Here is a 23,777-nt window from a genome sequence, read left to right on the forward strand (position 1 = left end):
TGCTCTCACTTATAGCTCCCCATTAGTTACCTAGCAACATGCAATATGTCAATGTTGTGGTATTGGTGAGTACTGGCTGTGATGTTTGTGCAACCACTTTATTGTCTCAACATGGTATAATAGTATTATGATGGCCACGCAAGTGGAATGGAGCATGCTTCCCTCTGTCCCTGGAACAAAAATAACACACACACACGCACGCGCACATGCACACACACACACACACACACACACACACACACACACACACACACACACACACACACACACACACACACAGAGTATGCTCATCAATTATTTCTCAAGGGGGGATATTAGCTCAGTGTTGCCCTAAATCGCCCCATGATGTGACAGGTGTTATTTTAAGACCTAAAAAAACCCATTACATAGCAAATTCAGCTCAGCTATGTTTAGGCTTCAGAAAACAGACAATTCCTGAGTAGTACATTACATTATATACCATTACAAAGCTAATAACTAACTTTATCAGTACAATTACAAACTGCAGCTAATAAATCAATGATTATGAAATACATTGAGAAAGAAAATGAATGGCAACTGACTAACTGAGGCTCTCATAGCCACAGATGTGAAACAACTGGAAATGTATGTAAGTTGCTTGTTCTTTCAGTTCTAACTGCAGTTGCTTAGGAGAGGAAATGGAGGAATAAGTGCTTCTAAAAGACTAAATGGATTTGTGCAGCACATTAAAATCTAACTTTCTCACAAGCTTCTTTAATAGTGAGTCGTTTTCTGCAAATAGTTTTTCTAATTTTGCAGCACTGTGGACGGTTTGTTTCCCAGAGTCCTCAGTTCAAAGGCGAGTGATTGGTTCCAGACTCCCATATTTAAGAGATGAAAGTAGAGAAAGCTCTCTGTATCAAAATGCCTTGGTAAACACAGAAAGGTCAGGGAATAGATTCTTTGCTTTGAAATGTCAGCTGATTACTTAATAACACACAACATGAAGCCATTTGAAGGGCCTGTAAGATAAAAAAAGGGGCTTTGCAGTGTGGAACAGAGGGGGGTAAAAGATAGACTGTTATTCTGGATCATATTATATTGGTGCTTTATCAATAAGAAGTAGAGAGGCATATTCCGTGTTCAGTCTTTTCATATCTAAGAAACATGTATATAAATAAACTTTATACATCAAAAGCCAAACTTTTGTACTCTGCTGGCAGCTTACATACAAAATCTGATGTAATTCATATAGGAAATACTGCAAGTGTTGTCTCTCATGTTCAGTGTTGGGCAAGTTACTTTTAAAAAGTAATTCGTTAGTTACTAGTTACTTCTTCCAAAAAGTAACTAGTTATTCAGTTACAAATTATGAAAGTAACTAGTTACTTCAGAAAGTAACTATTGCGTTACTTTCAAGTACATTTTTAAATGCTCAAATGTGACCCCACCTCCACCTACCCCTCTTTAATGGAACTTAAAATACATGTGCATGTTCAATTATTTATGATAAATCTGAATATTATAATGAAATGGACACTTAATACAATACATTATTAACAGAAACAATGTACACAAATCTAAACTATTGTAATGTTGCTGTGGGACAAAGTGACACTAGCCTCCAATCAAATGCCATTATGTTTATATGTATATGTATGTGTTATGTTTATATAGCGATACAAATAACACCTCAACAGGCCACAACTGGGCAAAATTAAATTATGCTTGTTAAGCACTATACCAAAAATAAATAACAAATATATACAGTCTTTGTAGTGCAAATAACGTAAGTGGCCCGATGTTTATACTTGCATTGGTGTGTGCGTCAAGCTGGCATGTGTGTGTGTGTGTGTGTGGGGAGTAGGTGATAGAGCGAGGGAGAAGTGAGAGAGTGATGGCGATTAGCTTTGGAGCGAGTACCGACTCTAGAGTCATAGAGTAAGAGAAACAAAGTGTCTCCCCTGTTCTTTCTGACCACGGTGGAAGACCTGTAGCAGGAAAAGTTAACCCTCTTCTTGATTTCATAACGCCATACCTGTCTCTCTCTCGTTGACTGACTCGCTTGTGTTGTTCTTGTGTATCCGACTATGCGTGCTTTCGAACACCCGCCCAACTCTACCTCTGATTGGCTTACCATGACATTTTACTCAACCTCAGCCAATCGTCAGCATGTATGCGCTTGCGTCGTGCACTGCCCACTAACCAAGGAAGAACAGTAAAAAAAGTATTTGACTCTCGGCTCAGACTCAGATCTAGTTGGTCTGATGAAAAAAACAGCTTCAAATATAGTAACGCGCCGCATTTTTTGGCAGTAACGGTAACGGCGTTATTAAGATGGGAAGAGTAATCAATTAGATTACTCGTTACTGAAAAAAAGTAACGCCGTTAGTAATAACGCCGTTATTCCCATCACTGCTCATGTACGCATTTCTAAATGTACCACTGTATTGAAATTCTGTAAAGCATAATTGTTGTCGATGCTGAGGCCATAATCTGTGATGAGGGGGTCACAAGCAGATATAGATTCATTTTCAGGGCTCACAAGCCAAAAAGTTGGTAGTCAGTGCTGTAAAGTATCAGGTTTCATTCCAAAAAGTTTTTTTATTGTATAAGTACAATATTGACTTCATCGATTTCATATTTTGACTCTGTTAGAGAAAACATTACGAGACATAATTTAGGCAGACTGTACCTTTAACATTCATTTATTGCCATTAGCATATTGTTGACTCCCTATTACATTACCATATACCTGTTTGTTTGTTTTTTTACAGTTCATTCATTTTGGAATGAAAATGTAATCACACACTTGAATATTAGATAAGGTTATTAATATTATACAAATCAAATGGTTGTATTAAACACATAAAATATATTATATAAACTACTAGCATAATGAAAAAGAGCCAATAAGATCACCCAAGGATGTAAGATTAGTATTGTAATTAACCTGTAACATTTCAAAGCCAAAACATTGTTTATGATTAGTACTAAAATCACTCATCTGCAATATAAATGCTGCATCAGAGGCAGCAAATCATTTTCATCAAACTCAGTGGTATTATGTATTCACTTAAGGCTACTGTGCAAATTCTCAGTTATCAAACAACATTCACTCCTGCTTGGTTAAGGCTTATAGTTTCGTCTTGTACTTTTGGTCATTGACAAAAAACAACTTCAACACATTTTGAGACAGTTTTCTCAACATAGCTGATTCCAGTGTGAAACTATAGTGGGTTTGCTTGTATTAAAACAGCAAATGACCAACTTTCCCTTGCTGAACCTGATAAAGGTGAGAGTGGATATATTGAAACAATGATATGATAGGTGTTATCCAGAAGTAGGTCCAGCTTGTGGAATGTTGTTTGTTTGAGACATAATTAGTGTGACTTGGAAGAAAAATACTGTTGAACTAAAGTTGTTATTTTAGCAGCTGCAGACACAGAAAGAGAGAAGATACTTTTCCACGTGATTGACATCAACAAGAAGCAAGATAAATAGAAACGGAAAGAAAAATTAGTGAAAAGACATTATGCATTAAAACATTATGCATACAGGTACAGTATATGGTTTGTTGTACAGAATACTGTACCATTATAAAAAAGAAAAAGAAAATGATTACAAACACTGCTTCAAATATGTTGATCACTTTACAGTGCCTTGGCTTTTACTTTGGCATTTGATGCTGTAATCTTGACAGGAATGAATGCAAAGCACTGTTTTGTTTTTATTTAAATGAGATAAAACGCTGATCATTAATGATACAATAAACAATCTCGATTAGGGGCGGCACAGCTCACAAAACCCACGGTTCGTATCACGGTTTTCGGTTCTGTACGGTTCTTGGTATTTTTTCTTTTAATCTTTAACACTCCAGAAATATACTTCAGCATATTATATTTAGCTTAATTAACCACAATGTAGGATACACTATTAAATAGTTATATCATGTAATCATGCACAAACTGAATTTGACTTGACTTTAAGCACATTCTTGGGACATCTGAGGAAAGCTAGGTGAGATTTTGATACAGCAAGAGGGAAGACATTGATGATTTCAACAAGTTTTTCATTTATTTGGCAAAAAAAAGAATATGAAAGGTCATCCTGTACGTCTCATCTCCGTTTTTTCCTGCATCCACCGTGTGTGATTGTGTGTGTGTTTGTTTGTGTGTGTGCGCGTCAGTCGCGGGGGGAACTGAGCAGCCCCGCCCACTGCAGAGAGCCGACAGGATTGAAACAGCAGCCGCTTCAGCGGCTTTAGAGTGAAAAAAATGCAGCGTACATTGATGTTGAAATGTATACAGGTTGACAGGACGGTCTGAAATGTTTTGCGCGGTCTTTCGCTGTACGTTTTGTTGGTAACTTGTCCACCCTTCTTCTTTCGTGCGAAAGGGAAACACTGTCTGAGGTCACATACGGGCATGAGGCTACATTGCGCATGCGTCAAACCGTGCGATGCACACACGCTCCGAACCGAGACAAGCAGACCGAACGGTTCGGATGTTTTTTCATGAACTGCGCCACCCCTAATCTCGATGTATCAAGACCAACTTTGGTCAGCTGTAGGCAAAAAGGATCAAAGACTATGATTGCTCCCTAAGAACTCGTATCAAGCATGGATTGAGGACATTTGGCAAATATCTGCAAAGCGGGAATGAATCAAGAAGGCTGTGCTAAAATCTATTTAAAGCTCCATTGTGTAATGTTTTGAGTTGATTCTTAGCAAAAAAAAACTTTGTTTCACAAATATGTGCTCATTCATGTGTAATAACTTCCACCAACTATATTCTCGTAAGCGTAGAATCTGTCATTCAGAATCATTCAGAGTACATACGAGCGAGTTGCTCGTATGTATTCAGCTATGTTGCGCCTCCATATTTAAAATACCTAAGCTAAAGAGGGACATACCTCCGCCTTTCGCGCTTTTTGCCAGGGGGAGATTACTCGATCTGACGGCAGATTTGAAAGCCTATTCAAAATGGAGGATCATGCTGATACTTTACTAACATTAGCTTGCATATGTCTGGGAAGCTGATAGCTGATGTTAGCAATGAAATGGTACCAAAATAACGAAAATGTTGATTACACTGGAAGGAACACTCACGGACAAAGTCGTACTTCTTGGAATAATACGGCCACCGTAGGAGTTAAAATGCGATCGGAATGGGAGGGGCTAGAAAGTAATATTCAGTTGGTTGTCATATACAATTTCACCGCTAGATGGGAGAAATTCTTACACAATGTAGCTTTAACAATGATGTAGCTGTGTAGCAGAGAGATACGGAAGCATTATTTTATGAAAAAAGGTCTTCAGAAAACTCATTTCAGCTCACCGTTGTTCAAAAATCCAAATTATAGTAATAATGATGAATATCTGCCTAAACTGTTCATCTTTTTTATCCTTAATACTTTTCATACAGCAACATTCTAAAAATGGGCAAAAAAAGTAAATTTTTCTCAAAATGGATCATGCGAGGTGTGGAACACTTCTCTTTACGTGAAAAGGTCGGCAATAATTGGATGCCAAAGGTGGATCTAAAGACTGACTCTCTCTGTCTCGCATTGAATTCTTCATTTAATTCGAGAACAGATTTGGATTAAATGTATTTAAGCCCTGTAGATCTGAAAAAGAGTTTTGGATTGCTCAAAATTTCACAAGGATATGCTACAAAGATATATAAAAAATAAAGCAGATAACTTTGAGATGAATATGAGTGTGTTTGGAAAGAAAGAGCACCATCTCTTTATCCAATGACTATCCTGCGCAGACTCAGGCATCTGGATAAATCACCTAGATATTAAACGATCTGATGTGGTCTCCTGAATATTTTTGCATTGACGTAGTTATAAAGGCCACGGTGACACCATCATCTGAATTTGTGGGAGTCTCAGTGTATGAGAGTGTTGGGTCTTGGGTACTGCATTAGTCTGTGGTTGTAAGTAGTGCCACTACATTACTGCCTGGGGAAACTGCCCATAGATTGTTTGACAGCCTCCTCCAGCGACTTCCTGGTTACCAGTAGCCGCACCACGTCCTCGTTCTTCTTTGTTAGTCTTTTACGAGCCTGGTCGTGGGTCACCATGGTCATATCCCAGCCGTTCACCTGGGAGGAAGAAACGGATTTTGTTTCAGAAAAGCTGAAGCCATTTTCTCTAATTTGAGTTGATCACCAGTAGGTGAGCACAGCTCCCATCTGACTCTCTAGTGTACACATGGTGCCATCTTGTGGATGTAGATCAAATCTCTGTTTCACTACACACACCTGCATTAGTTTGTCTCCCATCCTCAAGCCTGCCGCGTCTGCTGGTCCTCCGGGTGTTATCCTGGTCACATAGATGCCCTTTGGACAATAACAAATACATTCACTATTCCATATGATCGATCACATAAGAAATACAGACAGATACAGATCTATAAACATCAAACCAATTAAGAAAGGGGCACCTCGAAAATATGAAATGACAACATTTAACAAATACTGTAGTATAATATAGTCTCTTTGGTTTGATAATCGTAATTCTTGGATTATTATTATTAATTACATCTATTGAATTCAATTGGTAGCACAAACTGGGGTAAGTCAATTGCCAAAAATGTCTGGGAAAATACTGAATAGTATTAACATTGTGAAAGTAACACATTGTTTTATTTTTATTTTATGATCCTGATTAAAATATTTTTTTTTTTTTTCTGTAACCTTTAACTATTACAAACAAACAAACACATTATGATGATGACAAAGACGGCATTCATTTTAATGAGGGCAAATTCAGCCGACAAAGATGATCGGTTGACATTTTATACAAGATGCAATAACTGTCTTGAGTCAATAAAAGAGTATAATGCTGATTCATGATTCTATTTTTAAAAGTGCCTTCTAATACCCAGCACATAAACCACAAAAACTCTAGAACTAGGACTGCAACTTAGCATTATTTGGGATTAATCTGCCAATTATTTCCTTGGTTACTCGCTTGTCGTCGTTTAGTGAGAAATGTCCGTCACAAATTGCTTGTTTCAAAGTCAAAGATACTAAAATAACAATAAAATAAAACACAAAACACAGCAAATACTCACATTTGAGAAGTTGGAACCAACATATTCTTGGCATGTGCGCTTGATGATGACTTACATGATTAATCGTAATTAATCTGTCATTTTCAGCACTTTGCGAAACCAATACTTAAACAAAATGAGACAGAAGCCTATTGTTCTTTGTGTTCAGTGGTATTGTGAGATAAGAGCACCCGCATAGCTCTGTGGGAATTTTCCAATAATGTTCATAAACATGTCAAGAATATCTAAAGGAAAGCCTGAAAGGTCAAAAGGTAGAGGCCAATATCTAAACTTATTATTCCCCCGTAACAAGATATCTGTGCCTGGCATCAGTTGGCACATTTCCATCTCTCCAGCTCACACTGTATACAGTCAGCAGGTCAGACACGACTCTGTGTAAACCTGCAGTATTCCTCTCTATGACATCAGTAAGGTGAGTCTGGTTTGTTCCCACCTGAGGCTGCAGGTAATGTGTTCAGGCTTGTCCCTCATTTATAGCTCACCAGAGTACTGCTCTAGTACCACTGTGCTTCAACAGGTCAGAGATGTGATCAGGAACAAAAGAAGACAACAGGTATTTCACCATTTATCTTTAACTTAACTTTGTTACGGCTTTTATGGATTTCTCTCTGTTGTATTATCTTTGTGTATTTTTAATTGTCCTTGTGTATTTTTGAATGCCCAACTATGGATAACAAATGAAAAATTCATTGAGAATCACAGGATTTAGTCTGGGTAAAATACTTAAAATGTATTTGACTTAATGGGTTGAACATCAGTTTGACCTTTAATAATTGAGCACAAAAATGTCAGATATCGATAATGTCTTTATAAATAAAGACATGTCGCTATCACACACACACACACACACACACACACACACACACACTTTGTCAGTCTTGTCGTCAGAGAAGGGGTTCTGTCCAGGGTCCTGGTCTATCCCTCCTCCGATGCTGAATCCCAGGATGAGATTTTCTCCCTGCCGCAACTTCTGGATCTGAATTCGTTGCTGTTCAACAGAAGAAAAAAACTAAATCAGATCCATCTGCATAGAGCATTACTTGGCCAATTTATAAACCCTGACACACAAAATGCATTCATTAGTAGGGTTGGGCATCGTTTGGATTTTAACGATTCTGATTCCAATTCCAATTCTTTGAGGGGTGGAGTTGAAACGGGTCACATGCTTATTTCACAAATAAGAGGAAAGTTTTATTTTGATTCAATGGTGGGTTGCAGTTTTACAGGGATTTTTCAACGTAAAATAAAGCCAGACTAGAGCGCCGCTTACTGTGCTCCAAGGCTGCAACACAACAAGCGCAAGGCCGCTACGGAAACCAAAACTTGCGTATGTTAAATTTGGAACCCATGATCAGATTTGAAACCAAATCCTCTAAACGATTCCAATAAAGAAACGATTCTAATGGAATAGTAATTTTTGAAACGATTCCAAGTAGGAATTGGTTCTCGATGCCCAACCCTATTCATTAGTTTATAACTACTGTTTTATAATGACAAGCCCCTGATCAGGAAAACAGCAGACATTGGATACTGGCTTACAGACATAAAACCAATCACTTCCAAACTGTAGTTATTTATTTGTCTCAAAATAAATAAAAGCCCAAAAATTACACACGTTTCATAAGAAAATGTGTCACTCTGGGTGTTCTTATGTGGTAACTGTCATTAACCTTAACTGCAACATGAACTTCACTGTTCTTTAACATGTGCATGCACACTCATTTACACAACAGATGATGTCAGTAAATAATAATGTTTAGTAAATAGTAATGATGTGCAACAGTTGAAAATAATGTGCAAATGCAAAAGAAAAGGAGGGAAACCAAGTTGCAATGCATGACAAATGGTGGGTTTGAGAGGCTGTTCCCTACTTATGGAAGTCCACACTGGAACAGACTTTATTAGAGCAGCCCTGCCCTTGACACTGACAAGCAGCTGCAGGGTCACTAACCAGATGGATGGATGACTCTGACAGTAGCACTCCTTACAACACTCCTCAACACAAAGACTGCCTGTGTGTGTGGGGATGATTAACCAGACATTCACTGAGTGGGGTGGCCGATACAATGAAGTCTGAGGATGTCTGGAACGTTGTTAATACTATGTCAGTCAGTTAGGACTTGCCGGCAACACATTTTTCTCTTCCAGTAAAAAGAGGTTTATAAGCCTGACTGGTAGATCTTCTAGCACCAAAAAATGATGCTATAAATAGGACACTAGTAGTTTACAAATAGACCCATTGCTATATGTGGACCCAAAGGGAACAAGGTTTAATTAAATCATGTTAGTATTAATGGGTATTTATATTAAACCAATAAATTGGGCATGTCAATATATTTGCTGATATTAGTCTATTGCAGATATATCAGTATGTACATGTCAGCCAACAAGAACATGGCCAAAATATGTTTGAGGTCATTTAGAAAGAGTGTCTTCATTTCATTGTTTTTCAACCAGGGAGCTCTGACAAGTTTCTAATGTTAAAAGGGATGGTTTGGAGTAATTTCACCCTAGGGTCCTTTGCACCATCACCTCGAGCCAAACACCCCCCCAGAAGCTTTTTTCCCTTGGTCTAACATTGGGCGAGTTAGCACTATCAGCCGAATGGCTTAGTGCAGGCGCTAATGGAACCAAAGCTGTATCTCATAAATTACCCCACTAATAATGCCCAGAATGGTACCAAACTTCTACAGTAGTACAAATAGGTTCTGTACTCACAAAACGAGGTATTGGAAAGTTTGTAAGTACACCAGGAGTTTATTTAAATAACACTTGCCTTATGGCTTCTACTCTCTGCCGCTTCCAATAGATGTTGTGCTCTGTGCGGGATCACCCTGTGTTGCTGAACTATGGATGGAAATTAGCCCTTGGCTACAATCCGTTTACATGCATGTATTCCATGTTTGTTCATTAACATGCATTGTCCCAATCAAATAAATACATTTTAAAAAAAAAATAATTTTTTGGTATATCCAAGACGCCTAGTTCCAGGAATGCACTAATATTTTGTTGGTAGTACCAGTTTGCAAAAATTATTAGTTAAAGTGCTCATATTATGCTCATTTTCAGGTTCATGTATTTGTTGTACTGCACATTGCTGCAGCTCCTCTTTTCACCCTGTGTGTTGAGCTCTCTGTTTTAGCTGCAGAGTGAAGCATCTCACTTCTGTACCATCTTTGTTGGGAGTCGCACATGCGCAGTAAGTACTACTAGCTAGTCAGTTGCAGAGCATGAGGGAGTGTCATGCTAGCAGCTAGGCGAGCATTATAACGTGTGTTACAAAGTGACGCACGTTGGTCACGGAAGTAAAGGCTGGACTACAATAGAGCTGTTTGGAGCAGTTTGTGAACAGTGTTTTCTGTTGGAGATGGTAAGTCCCTTTGGGGTGGACTTTGGGCTTTTTCACTTTGTAAACCTATAACGTGCACAAAAAAGATATATAACACAATAAAGGAAAGGGGAAAAAACAAAAAGCATAATATGAGCACTTTAACACTAAATTGTAAACACTTCAGAAAAAATAATTATAACTTTGGATATACCAAAAAACTTTTTCAGCAACACCGGGTGATCGCGCGAGATCCCGCACAGAGCACAACATCTATTGACTACTGGTAAAGTAGTGAAGAAGGAAAAAGAAGCGAGAGAACAGAAGAAGAGATCAACGAAATTGCAGAGTTTGGAGGTTAACATTGAACGGGACGATGAATGGCTCAATTTCGAAGGTCGTCCGTACCTATTCGAGCCTGAATACACGGACGAGGAGCTACAACTAATGGAGGAGAATCAGAGCGCTAGCTAGCAGCAGTAGCGGTAGCAGCAGAGAGTAGAAGCCATCAGGCAAGTGTTATTTAAATAAACTCCTGGTGTACTTACAAACTTTCCAATACCTTGTTTTATGAGTACAGAACCTATTTGTACTACTGTAGAAGTTTGGTACCATTCTGGGAATTATTAGTGGGGTAATTTTCGAGATACACCTTTGGATCCATTAGCACCTGTACTGAGTTATCGGCTGATAGTGCTAACTCACCCAATGTTAGACCAAGGGAAAAAACCTTCTGGGGGGGGTGTTTGGCTCGAGGTGATGGTGCAAAGGACCCTAGGGTGAAATTACTCCAAACCATCCCTTTAAGTGTCCCACTCAGTAAATACCGTGGTCACAACTCTTTGATAACTAAATGTAAGCGATATTTATGAGAAAAAAATGTACATATAAAATATAATAAATATAAATATAAAAATATGAATACTGGCTGATATTTTGTATTACATTGGCTAATATAACTCTTAAAATATCAATTTCAGTATCAGCTTCAATAATACAGCATTTGTCAGGCTATAATAAATAATTTCTTTTGATAGTTAAGCCTTGTCTGGCTGGAAGTATTCCTGATTGTATAAATTGTCTAAGCACTTTCCAACTATAACGTTAAACACCCATGATATACAAACTTAATAGTCCTTTTACTGATAGTGGATGCCACACCATGAGGAAGTTAACCTGCATGCTTTCTCAACACTTACCTGCTCCCCACCCCTCACATGAAATCTTCGCGACTCTGACCTGACAAACTCCCTGCTACCCCAGTTATATCTACCACCTCTTTGGCCAAATCATAAATATCTGTTTGCAATGTTAAAACGTCAGACTTCATTTGAAGTCACCGCAAAAACCACAACCAAACAATGTAATCCAACTGCACTTTATATTCCGTAACTTTGCATTAAAGTCAAGCAGGGAGACTGAATCACACCGATGGTGACGCCCATCTGTAAAAGAGTAATTTGTCAAGACAAGCCCGACGCTGTTTGATAAATTGTATGTGGTGTGCTAGCATTAAGATTTGATAGCTTCTTCAATTAAGACTTTATACTCCAACACGTTTCTTTGTAAAGTGAGGAAGAAACGTGAGAAGTGAGAAAATAGTCTCTAGGTCTCCCTGTCAGCTCGCTCTCTTTCAATGCATTTACCGTAATGGTCAGAACATGGGTGCCCCTCAACTTTAGGGGCGGCTGGTTTGACCATGGAGATGCGAGTGACGACTAGCTTTGTTGTGTAGCACTTTGGCTAAACAAAGAAATTAATGTTAATGTAGCCAGCTAACGTTAGTGAGCGCATTATGACTAACATTAACGTTAGTATATTCAGAGTTTTGTACTGATACGGTTTCACGTTAACGTCTGACCAGAAGCCGAACAATAGAGACCCGTTGAATGGACACAGCCCTACTCCCAAACTTACCACAACAGCAGTCAACGGCTGTCCCGGGACGAAAGACATTGTGTCGCTACGATGTGTAGAGTAAAAAAATGTGGAAACTCGCAATAACCAGCTATTGTTGAAGTCTCAGAAAAAAAGGTGTCGACAGTTGGGCAACAACTTCCCAGAGCACTAGCTACATGAGTAAAAACCCAAGTGCTTCCCAGGTGACGTCACCTCGCCCCCCAGCCTACCAGCTCTGCGCGTTTTGTAGCACGGGGTAGCCAGGCGGGGCGGTGTTTTAACAGTTGACCGTCGCCCCCACTGAGTCTGCAAAGACATGCGTTACAAATCAACTCTCCAAGGGATTGTTGGTCTCCACCTACCCCCCTTGTGTCCCTAGTCAAGGCTGTGTTTTCCTTAAAAGGAACTAGCAAATAGTGACCTTTGTGATCCTGCATAGTCCATCCATCTACTTCACAGAGTATCCTGAGAGATATCACCACACATCTAAACACTTGAAGCCTGTACTTATGGGGATCTTGTGCAGTAATATGACCATTGAGAAGGTAAGTGACTAATTTTACACTAATAACTAGTTTTGATAAATTGTATGTAGCCTACTTTTTGGAAAAAAGTAATTCCCCAAAACACTGTGTATGTTATCAGCTTTCAATAAACATTGTTAATTGGACACTTACGGAGCAGCTAAGAACGGTTTGTTTGGTTGGCTTTACTTTTAAGTCTTTATTTTCTAAACTAAAAATCCAGTTTGTATGGAAGCCAATTAGCACCAGGAAAAAGAAAAACAATCAAATTAGTTAAATAACTAAAAATCATTAAAATAAACATTCATAATTATGACATAGTTATATAATATTAAGCAAGTAGCTCATGATTCTGACTTTATTATCTCAAACATGGTGAATTATGCACGCGAAGTGTTATTTTTATAATTTGTAAATGGTTATCTATTTGTTTTTCCTGGCAGCAATGGGACTCTATAATTATCTTTGTACTTCCATTGAACTAAAATGTCAGAGGCAATTCTTCTTGAGTAGACACTGTAGTGCACAGTGGTGGAAAGTAACTAAGGATGTTTACTGTATTTAAAGGCCCAGTGTGTAACGTGTTTAGTTGTTCATTATCAAAACCTGTGTTGCCCGTTCACAAACTTGTCCTTTTTCATGAATATTTACCACCAATTTTACATTTGCATTCGCATAAACTGGGGTGGACGCTCCATATTCATGTGCCATCTTAAATACGTTAGCCGGTAAGGGACATACAGGACATACTGCTCCGCTTTTCATGTTTTCGCTGTCACATGATAAACTCACAGGTGCTGCTAATGCTGCTAATTTTGAAGAAGGAAACATGGAGGACCACACATATTCAAAATCCAAAGTTCAGGAACAGGAGTCTTCTTCTTCGCCCAGAAAAAGAAAAAGGATATGAAAAGAGCAAGAGACCGGCGTCATCAGAAAAAAAGAGTGAAGGCTACCGTAGCTGTAATACAGACTTTGAACTGCGTGGCGCAAGAGAGTTGATTGCGATATATGATCTCAACGCTATATGGGAGAAATTCCTACATATTGGACCTTTAAATATAATTTAAAGGGGCTTGTACTCCTACTGTAGTCCTTTTAGGCTACTTTATATTTATACTAGAAGCAAATATTGAAGTTTTAGCTCCACTTCCATTGTTAACATCTACGGTAACTTTGCATAAAACAAAACATATGTTCAGATTATGACATTTTCTACATTGGCTTTAGTAAACATTTAAAAGCATACTTGAAATTGCATACTTTTACATTATGGTAAAGGATCTGAATGCCACCACTATACTCTTTGAGCATCTGATGTGGTTTACTGCCACTAGATGGTAGTCTATAACGAGACATTTGTTTTCTATTAGTTTAGAATGGAGGGCTCTGAACTGATTTGACTATCATACACCATATAATCCAAACCATTGACAACCTTTTATATGGTCAAAATATCAAAAATAACTAAAGAATAACTAAAGAATTGATCAGATTATGCAAAACAACAACAAGCAAGTCATAACATCCTTTAAATATCTTTTGGCACGTTATGAAAATATTTAAAGTAAAATAAGACAGAAGTCTGAAAGGGACTGCTATGTCACACAGGTCCCTGGTCAAATTAAAACCCAGGTCAATACACCACCACAGCAGGCACCCTACCACTGAGTGACATCACAGATGCCATAACATGCAAATGTCAGGGTGAGAAGTGAAGCAAAGGAGGAAGAAGAAGGGGGGAGATGAGGAACTGCATAGATGTAGAGCAGAAACAGAACTAATGTACATTCCCAGTATGGGTAAATAAAGTGGTGTCCCTGGTTTGTCATAGTCAAAATTACAGCGTTGCAAACCAATACATATTAAAAAAAAATGGTGGTCAAAGGTGATTTATTAGCTAAGTCATGTAACAATATTTGATGCTTTGTACAGATATATTACTTGGTTACAGATATAAATGTGAAATATTCTTGAGATCACACAGATGCTTCATAATAATAATAATAATAATAATAATAATAATAACAAGGGTCTGACCACGCCATTTGCAGTAAAAATGAAATGTGTTTTAGTCCTTCCATGTCCAGACGCCATGTAAAGGTCAATTTTGTCTCACCTGTAAATTTCTACCTGTGAAACGAGTTTGACCAGCATCTGCATCCATCTTCCTTATCATGTTGCTGATAACAGACCCGCATCTGATGCTACAGTATGTCTACTGTATTCAAAGCAGCTGACATAAACCATGCCATTTCTCATTTACATACACTGCATCAGACTTCCTCCTGCTGCCTATTCATTCACTACATGGGCCAGGGAAAAGGCTTGTAATTAGCTTCAGCGAGATGCATACACTATATAGAGTACATTTGTTGCATTACTTCTCCTTATGTAACAGTGTTTATCTGTATTGTCTCTGTTGAATAGCAAATAAATAAATAAAAGATGAAGCACTCAGAAGTCACTGGCACTAATTACATTCACATGAGGACAGCGGTTAGAAGGGTGAAACGATGCACTATCAAACCTTTGTAACTTTGTCAATAATGAATGTGCGGACTACTGCTCATTTATTCTCCACTTAGGGTTTGATCCATCTTTACATTCTTTTTTCTAAGGGAGCGGTTGTGTTTCAGTAGCCTGGAGCAAAAGGTGGAGGTGGAAGGTACTCGTCAGGTACCCCTCCATCAGTCAGTGTCTGCTCAGTGCAAGTGTGGGGAAATGGTGGAGCGTTGAAGGTCTGCTGCCCTGTGATCTCGTGGTATTCATTCTCCACCACATTTATCTCTGCGTACATATTCTCCTGCGATATGCTTCTCTTCTTTTGGAATTTCTTCTTGAGGTTCTTCAGGTTGGAAATGACTGACGGCTTTGCTTCCTGGTTCTTTACAGACTGGATGTTGGTGCTGCTGGGGTCTCCAGTGGCTGTAGGTGTTGGGGGGCTCTCAGGTGCAGAGACTGTTCTGATACAAGCCTGGTTCTGCTTCAGTGGAGGGACAGAGCTCCGATCAGGAACCTCCGGAGGCTGGTTGGATGGAGGGTTGTCGCCGGTGTATCTCTTTCTGGTCACAGGCTGGAGATTATAAACATGAAACATACAGCATTGAAATTTGTTAGAAAAAAGAAGCCTTACATTTTAATGTTAAAGCCGCATAAAACTTGATTTCAAATCTTAAGTATATCTCTGAAATTAGGTACTCGTGACTAAATAAGCAACACTCAAAAATCAGACAGTCAAAAACTGTCAAAAACTAAAACTAATCTGTGTGTTTTAATCAGATTTAATTGACAGTGGCCCGGCAATTTAAGGAAACAGCCCCCACAACTGCCATCACATTTTGATTTAAAGATTGCTAAATTCTGAATAGTGCACAAAGGTTATATAAAACTTCTTTTTTTTCCCTGCTGAGCCCGCTTTAAACCTACATTGTGTAATTTTTTGAGTTGATTCTTAGCAAAAAACCCTTTGTTCTTTCACAAATATGTGCTCATTCATGTGTAATTACTTCCACCAACTAATCAAAGTATTCTCGTATGCAGGAATCTGCCATTTAGAATCATTCAGAATACATACGGGAAAGTCGCTCAAATGATGGCCGGCATGTCGCGCCTCCATCTTTAAAATACATTAGCCAAAGAGGGACATAGCTCCGCATTTCGCCCTTTTACACTCAGTGACACTGTTACGAATGCCAGGGGGAGATTGCTCACCAGGTAGGCGAAAAAGAGAATTAAAACGACAACGCGACAGGCAAAGCAACAAGACCAAAGTTAATATTGGAGTAGCTAGAACAGCTGAATGTAAATGATGGACATACTAAGAGCTAATTTTGGGTTCGGTCGCTGTAGCAGTTAAAACGCGATCGGAATGGGAGGGGCTAGAAAGTAATATTCAGTTTTTTGTCATTTACAATTTCACCGCTAGATGGGAGAAATTCTTACACAATGTAGCTTTAAATAAGTGAAAAAGGCAACAACAGAAACACAGAAATCTCTCATGGGAAACAACCAAAACTGTTCAAAGGTTGGGAGAAAATCATATGTTTATATAGGACCCCATCGCCAGCAGGAACATTTGGATAGATTTTATTTTAAGAACAGTTTTTGCACCAGACAATATTTAAAACAATAAAACCACCATACCGTGGCTGGAAGAGGGGAAGTGACACGGTGAAATTCTTCTTCCAAACTTGGGTAAAGTTTGTTTGAAGACGGGACTGGAGAGTTCCTCAGGTTATTTGGTCGATAAGGAAGGGCAGGTGGGATATCCTCTTGTGATGTTTGATGACTCGTGCTGGGATGCAGTGAGTTGTTTGGTAGCAAACTTGTGTTAGGGTTTAGATGTCTTTGGGTAAAAAGCAGCTCTGCATAGTCAGTCTTGTCTTTTGAGGTCTTCAGCGAGATCAGACAGAGAGAGAGAAAAACAGAACAAGTTGTAATTGTTTTTGAATGGTGCACAGGTGGCAAGCAAATAAGCAAATATCATGATAGTAATGGTGAGTTTTAAATCTGAATGCACACTGTAAATTCCCAAATGCAAATATGTAGTCCTGACGCTCTACAGAAATGTACACAGTTAAATTAAGTTAATTTCACATCATGCACTTAGTGAGCACAGTGAATACAATAACCTACAAACCACACAAATGTATAATGTATGGAACGACTGTTCAGTTAGGGCACATGTAGTCTTGCAATGCTAGACCTTCCTCCACAGCGCTGCGGAGAAGGGTCTGGCTAGTCCACACAGCAATCCAGGATGGGGGAAAATTTGTGCTTTGGTTTATTGGCATTTCTTTAAACCAATCACAATCATCTTGGGCTAAGCACCAAGCGGAGCCACGGCGCCACTGCAAAATAGCCTCGGAAAGGAACTTGTTTTGGTGGAACGTGTACGTTCAGAGGTCGTTTTAGTCGTTCAACAGAAAACTCAGATTCAACAGGTAGTCTAGCTAGCTGTCTGGATTCACCCTGCAGAGATCTGAAGAGCAGTTAACCATAGTCCTCATAAATCAACCAGAGAAAATTACAACACAAAGAAAGCGGAAGGTAACAGACATCTGAAAACGGACATCTGAAAAGAGTGACATCCGGCAGAATTTCCGGCAGAACAAAAGCAATCCCGGAAGTGGAACATCTTGGATATAGACTAGGGTACCTGTATTCATGCAGAATAATAAAACATTTCCTCACCTGTCCACAAGCGACAGTCAGCACCTCAGTGAAAGGCAAAATGGGAGTCCTACGGTGAAAGTCCACCAGGTCCTGCAGAAGCCGGTGGCGCCTGTTCTCCCCTACTATGACGTAATGGCCGTCCTCTAACGCATCGATCATGAAATGTCTGCAGCGGTCCTCAGCGCTGAGGGTCAAAGTGAGGGCTTTGAACCATCGGACCAAGATTGTGAGTGTAAACTGTAAACACTGTACAGCTCCTTTAATCCTTCAAACACTCACCGGTATGAGAGAGTGTAGCCAATCCGGCTCTCACTGACTCTGATGAGGAAGTAGCCAGGAGGCTTGGCCATCAGCAGTTCCTCTGCCGTCCTGCACAAATAATTAACACCCAAATTACCACAGACAAATATAACTCTCACACAAGCACTTTAATAATAATTAATAATGATCTAACAATTTAATTGGGTGACACTGCATGTGAACTGGAGCATGAGTCACAAGGAAATGTGTCATCTTAAAGGTCCCATGGCATGAAAATTTCACTTTATGAGGTTTTTTAACATTAATATCAGTTCCCCAAGCCTGCCTATGGTCCGCAGTGGCTAGAAATGGTGATAGGTGTAAACCGAGCCCTGGGTATCCTGCTCTGCCTTTGAGAAAATGAAAGCTCAGATGGGCCAATCTGGAATCTTCCCTTTATGACGTCATAAGGGGAAAGGTTACCTCCCCTTTCTCTGTTTTGCCCGATCAGAGAATTGGGCCTGCTGATGAGAAAGAGAGAGACATCATGGCTTGCAAACAAGCAAAGTGGCAGTTGGTCAAGGCCACACCCCCACCCTCCACACAGAAATGGCACATCCTAAGGAAAGCGCATTGTGGGACTGGCTCTAGTGGCTGTAATTCTGCACCAAGGCTGAATTTCGGGAAAGAGACCTCAGATACAGTTTTAGGGGACCACTAAGGCCTATATAAAAGCATCCAAAAAGCAGCATGTCATAGGACCTTTAAGATGTGTAGTAAACAGCTTAGCTTTTAACCCTTGTGTTGTCCTCCGGGTCACCGGGACCCGGAGGACAACACAAGGGTTAAATAGAATGGTCTGATAAATACAGGACATTATAGTCTTGTCAGGCAAGTAAACTGATGGAGTACACTATGCCTAATAGTAATCCACACATATCCATTATACAAAGTTGTTAATGTGTACACTGGGTGTGGAGGAAGAATAAATAGGCTGCTTGATTATAAGGGGTAAAGTCTACCATTTAAGAGGCTACTAAACCAGAGGGGAGCAATCTTTTCAGGCAGTGGCACCCAGGCTGTGGAATGCACTGCTGCTCTCTTTACGTTGTTCAAACTCTGTTGATTCTTTTAAAAAGCAGAATCAACAAGACTTGGCTATTCAAACAGGCTTTTAGTTAGACAAGGGCTTTTATGGCTGGCTGATTTTATGTACTTATGTTTTCCTTGTATTCTTGTCTTCTATTTCTAGTATTCCAATTTATTGTAAAGCACTTTGGGATTTTTATTTGTGAAAATTGCTATATAAATAAACTTTACTTACTTACTTCACAGACAAATCTGTGACTAATGTGCATTATAAATAAACCTGTATAACCAATGTGTTGTCCTCGTATTTAATGGCGTAAGTGCCAGGGTGTGCCTGTGCCACCCAAAGAGGCAGCTGGCACACCCAAAAATCAAATGCAGAAGGAATTTTTAGTTATAGCCTTACTAAAACATTTTGTTTGAAACTTAGGCTATTATGGTCTTATTATAATAATTGTTAATTTTAAAATTAATAAATTATTTTCTTAACCCAAAAGCCATCATGCAGAGCCTGCCTACCAATGATGTTGAGGGGGAGAAAAAGTCATGGAACACATCAAAAATCCACAGTGCCTAGACGCACCCCCTAATTTAGCCATACTCATTTCACAGCACAAACGGCCACTTGCTTAGCTCTGGGACTTACGGTAATCTAATGCGAAAATATTTAGACACCAAAAAGCATCAAATCACTTGCCAGCGTACAGTGGAGCTACCGGTAGGCCTATATGTGGGGTTGTAATGTTAGAGATAATTAGACGTGGCACACTTGGTTTTTCTGATGCACACCCACAGTTTTTTTTTTGTTGTACCAACACTTAAAGGAGCACATGCTTTATTGGGTTGAGCAAGTGGTGCCAAAAACTTCCTGAATTTTTTGTATTACTTCCTGAAAATCCAACATTTCAGGGATTCAACATCTTTATTTTCCCTGTTTAGACTTTGTTTAGATATGTTTGTATTTTTCCTCATTACTCTTATATTGGGGCTGTATTTTATGTCTTAATGTTGTTGTAGTGAAGCACTTTGTAATGTCTGCTCTAGAAAGGAGGTACATAAATACAGTTTTACTTTTACACTTTTACTAACCTGACATTAATATTACACATAGCATACACAGCATAGTAAAAAAAAAACATGATGGATCCTAAAGACATATATGACTATAGGCTACTTCAACAGTTTTAAACTTGAGCAATTCACTAAAAACAATCATTGCATGCTGGAAGACAGCACTGATATCTTCATTGTGTACGATTTTCAATACATGACTTCCCACATTCCTCACTGTCTGCTATGACGGACAGGGATAGAACTTACTTCCTGGAAATGATCCCATGAAACCATTCAGGGACGATCCCGTTCCTGATCACACGCTGGAGCTGGGACTCTGTGAACCAGATGAAGGCATCACGCTGTCCTTGTGACGACTGACTCCACTCCATCATCCTGAGAAACGGCTCATTTAATCCTCTGTTGGGTCTGTTGGAAAATTGAAATTGAAAAAACAAAGACCTGTAAATAATTTACAGCTCACTGAGTCTATACATATGTTTCTTGTACAATGTACATAGAGTACATACAACACAAATCACATACAGTATGGGATAACGAGCAGATTATGCATTCAAATGCCAATTATTTGATCATCTTTTCCCCTTTACCATGTATATTGTTCCTCTTTCAATTATAAATAAGGTCACTGAACACAATCTATGGTGTGTACTGTAAACATTGCTCAGTTTGACTTCTACATAAAGAGAAACCCCATAAAACATTCTTTAATTGTGTTTTTAACATGTTTGAAGACGATTTACAATACAAAATGTAAATTAGACAGAACTGTACTGTACACTGTGTACTACTATACTGTATACTATTTGCACCCGTTTTACTCGTAATACTGTTTACTTATTGAACAAGCCAGACCTACTTTGATTTGGTTTATTCAATACATCTGACATTTGTAGTTTGAACATTAACATTTTTTTTAAATGACACTGCAAATTCAGAGATTTCTAAATTCAACAAGACTCACAGCAAAGTTGCTCCAAGTTACTCACCTTGTCTGGCAGCTCCGTGGTAAAAATGACGCAGCAGATCTCACTCACCTGACTACACCTGTCTGTCTCGGGGCGTAGGCAAAACTCACACCTCTATGAGTAGCTCTTGAACAGTCCCATGTGGATAGGACACTACATAATGTAGCCAAAGATCAGTAAAAGCTATCTGGAAGTGTGAGTGTATTCGGATTATATTAGGAATGTATAGCCACGGATATCATAAAGCCACGTGTGTGAAATAAAATGAAGTTAAAGTGAACGTTTCGATCTATCAGAGAGTAACCAGCTCAGATGAAACGAGAGGCTTCAGTCCTGCCCTCTTCAGCCGTTGCAAAAAGTTATTATAATATTATAATGCGGAAAGTAGAAAGAGAAATTATTGAGGTTCTCAACCTCTGTGCTGCAAATACACTTTTTATTTTATTGTTGTCGAAAGACAGTAGTGCACACAACACTATGGACAGCTGTACAATTTAATGCAATCGAACGTGTTCAGGGACATTTCAGTGAGGCGTCTTTTTACATAAGCAATATTTGTGGTTTTAAAGAAAACTAGAAAGTTGCTGCTCAGCTGATGATTTAATAATAATATGCTAATGGTGGACAAATGTGTGCATGTACAAGGGATTTTCCGACTTCCATCTACTAGAAGTAGAGGAAGCAGGAACTATGTATTGTATAATATATTTACAATAGGCCTACAGTTCACGGTCTTTGGTGTATGAACCGATTCACTGAAAATAAGGCTGACGCGCAGCTTCAGGGACAGTTAAACAACCAATCTGGGAAGTTGTCCTTCCATTATGATGATTGTTTATATGAAAACAACAAACTTAATAAAGGTCAAAGTCTTACTGCCTGTACTGCTGCCTGGCGGTGTACAAAGCGGAAGTGATGAGCTTGCTCAGGGGCCCCTTATTCTCCATTTACAAACTCCACGACCTTCTCCATCACATGGCAACTATTTTCAAACTGTATGAGTCCTGTTAAAAAGTGCCTGTGAAGATGCAGTTTCATGAGACAATTAAATTACTTTTTTATATTCCATATGCTCGAGCAAACAATTCATTTTTCTCTGCCTTCAAGCAGACCATGTAGCCTTTTGATTTATTTTTTCATCACATTAGGAACAGAAAAAATTACAGCATGTGAGAACTACTCTTCTTCATCTTAGACCAATAAGACAGTAAGCTGCAGGTAAATGCAGGCCCAGGAAGTTGTAGGAAATGGGCATATTGGCAGTGTGCTGTAGCTGGCTGGTGGGATCTGGTGATTGGAACACTTCAAGTAAGCAGCTCGGACTGTGAACACACCTTTACTTAGAAAAGGGAGTGTGTGAGGAGAATATGTTTAGTTAGAAGACATGACATGGCCCCTGAGCAGTCACCATCAACATGCCCACTGCTCCCGAATCCCCTACTTCTTCCAAGTATGGAGATGTGGCCACCTATACACCACCCAGCAGGTTCAGAGGAAGCTTCTTTCCTGCGGCTGTCACCCTACTGAACTCTTGCTCTGCATCTCGGTGACAATTTACCTACTAAGCCCCCCCCCGGACAATTTGCACTACCCTACCCCACCCATACTGTTCTATTTATTTATTTACAGATGTACATACTGTAATTACACCTATACATAGCCACATTCTACTGCTCTTCATACCATTCATCCTGCACATACTTATTCTTACTAATCTTATGTTACCAAACTGTACATATCTGTCTATATGGTTCATTCAGTATATCCATATTTATTCTGTTTTTCTTATATATTCTGCTAATACACTGCATATATCTATATTATTCTTACTACTATTATAATGTCACTGCTACTACATTGCACATATCTGTACATGTTGTTCATACATTGTTCATATTACATAGTTATATTTATTGTGCTCTTATAACACTGCAATCTATTTCTTGTCCTGCCTATGCACCACCTGTCTATACTTGTATATCGCATTGCACTTTGCTGCTTTTTTTTTGCACTTCTGGTTGGACACAAACTGCATTTCGCTGTCTTTGTACTTGTACTCTGCACAATGACAATAAAGTTTAATCTAATCTATAGCTTACCTGGCAATGCCCCATACTCTTTGCACCACTTTTGAGCCAAATATTGAAAATTAGCATATGAACGGAGCAAAAATAATAAAGGTGTAGTGCTGCACATAGCAGATTAATTTGCAACAGAAAACTGAAGGCAATGGAGGACCAAACATGGGACCTTAAGAAATATAATTTTGTAAATAATGTTCTTATGAACTGAAATATAAATCAAGTAAACAAACAACAAAAAATTGTAATAAAAAAGTAATTATTAACAATAACCTTTTCATGAATACATTTTTTTTTCCATAATGGGACAGCCTGATTTCATTGACCAAACCCTTGGGAGTCAACAGAATC

The 23,777-nt window shown here is 38.9% G+C and overlaps 2 protein-coding genes and 1 long non-coding RNA gene across 3 annotated transcripts; all 3 read right to left on the reverse strand.

The window, feature by feature from the left end:
• Window positions 1–2,651: 2,651 nt before the first annotated feature.
• Window positions 2,652–4,105, reverse strand: LOC118496246. The gene is made up of 2 exons (XR_004898772.1): window positions 3,408–4,105; window positions 2,652–3,368 (listed from the first exon to the last, which is right to left on the reverse strand). It is a non-coding gene; the product is annotated as an uncharacterized LOC118496246 (long non-coding RNA).
• Window positions 4,106–5,522: 1,417 nt separating this feature from the next.
• On the reverse strand, window positions 5,523–12,511 carry tax1bp3 (Tax1 (human T-cell leukemia virus type I) binding protein 3). Its single transcript, XM_031307068.2, has 4 exons — window positions 12,291–12,511; window positions 7,914–8,033; window positions 6,231–6,308; window positions 5,523–6,071 (listed from the first exon to the last, which is right to left on the reverse strand). The coding sequence occupies exons 1-4, from the start codon at window positions 12,327–12,329 to the stop codon at window positions 5,922–5,924; spliced, it is 387 nt and encodes a 128-aa protein (XP_031162928.1). The 5' UTR covers window positions 12,330–12,511; the 3' UTR covers window positions 5,523–5,921.
• A 2,146-nt stretch (window positions 12,512–14,657) lies between these two features.
• Window positions 14,658–21,448, reverse strand: hsh2d (hematopoietic SH2 domain containing). Its single transcript, XM_031307057.2, has 6 exons — window positions 21,367–21,448; window positions 20,624–20,785; window positions 18,254–18,343; window positions 17,993–18,158; window positions 16,943–17,191; window positions 14,658–15,872 (listed from the first exon to the last, which is right to left on the reverse strand). The coding sequence occupies exons 2-6, from the start codon at window positions 20,749–20,751 to the stop codon at window positions 15,432–15,434; spliced, it is 1,074 nt and encodes a 357-aa protein (XP_031162917.1). The 5' UTR covers window positions 20,752–20,785; window positions 21,367–21,448; the 3' UTR covers window positions 14,658–15,431.
• Window positions 21,449–23,777: the final 2,329 nt, after the last annotated feature.

Source organism: Sander lucioperca, chromosome 11 (genome assembly GCF_008315115.2).
Source record: "Sander lucioperca isolate FBNREF2018 chromosome 11, SLUC_FBN_1.2, whole genome shotgun sequence".
Lineage (NCBI taxonomy): Eukaryota > Metazoa > Chordata > Actinopteri > Perciformes > Percidae > Sander > Sander lucioperca.

What these genes read in the sequence shown, in the direction of transcription:
- tax1bp3 (XM_031307068.2), bottom strand. Translation starts at nt 12,329, where the DNA reads ATGTCTTTCGTCCCGGGACAGCCGTTGACTGCTGTTGTG. An exon ending in AGCCGTTGACTGCTGTTGTG is followed by an intron (nt 8,034 to 12,290) that starts GTAAGTTTGGGA and finishes TCTGTTGAACAG; the next exon opens with CAACGAATTCAGATCCAGAA. An exon ending in CTGACGACAAGACTGACAAA is followed by an intron (nt 6,309 to 7,913) that starts GTGTGTGTGTGT and finishes TATTGTCCAAAG; the next exon opens with GGCATCTATGTGACCAGGAT.
- hsh2d (XM_031307057.2), bottom strand. Translation starts at nt 20,751, where the DNA reads ATGATGGAGTGGAGTCAGTCGTCACAAGGACAGCGTGATGCCTTCATC. An exon ending in CATGGGATCATTTCCAGGAA is followed by an intron (nt 18,344 to 20,623) that starts GTAAGTTCTATC and finishes TTATTTGTGCAG; the next exon opens with GACGGCAGAGGAACTGCTGA. An exon ending in TGACTGTCGCTTGTGGACAG is followed by an intron (nt 17,192 to 17,992) that starts GTGAGGAAATGT and finishes ATCTCGCTGAAG; the next exon opens with ACCTCAAAAGACAAGACTGA.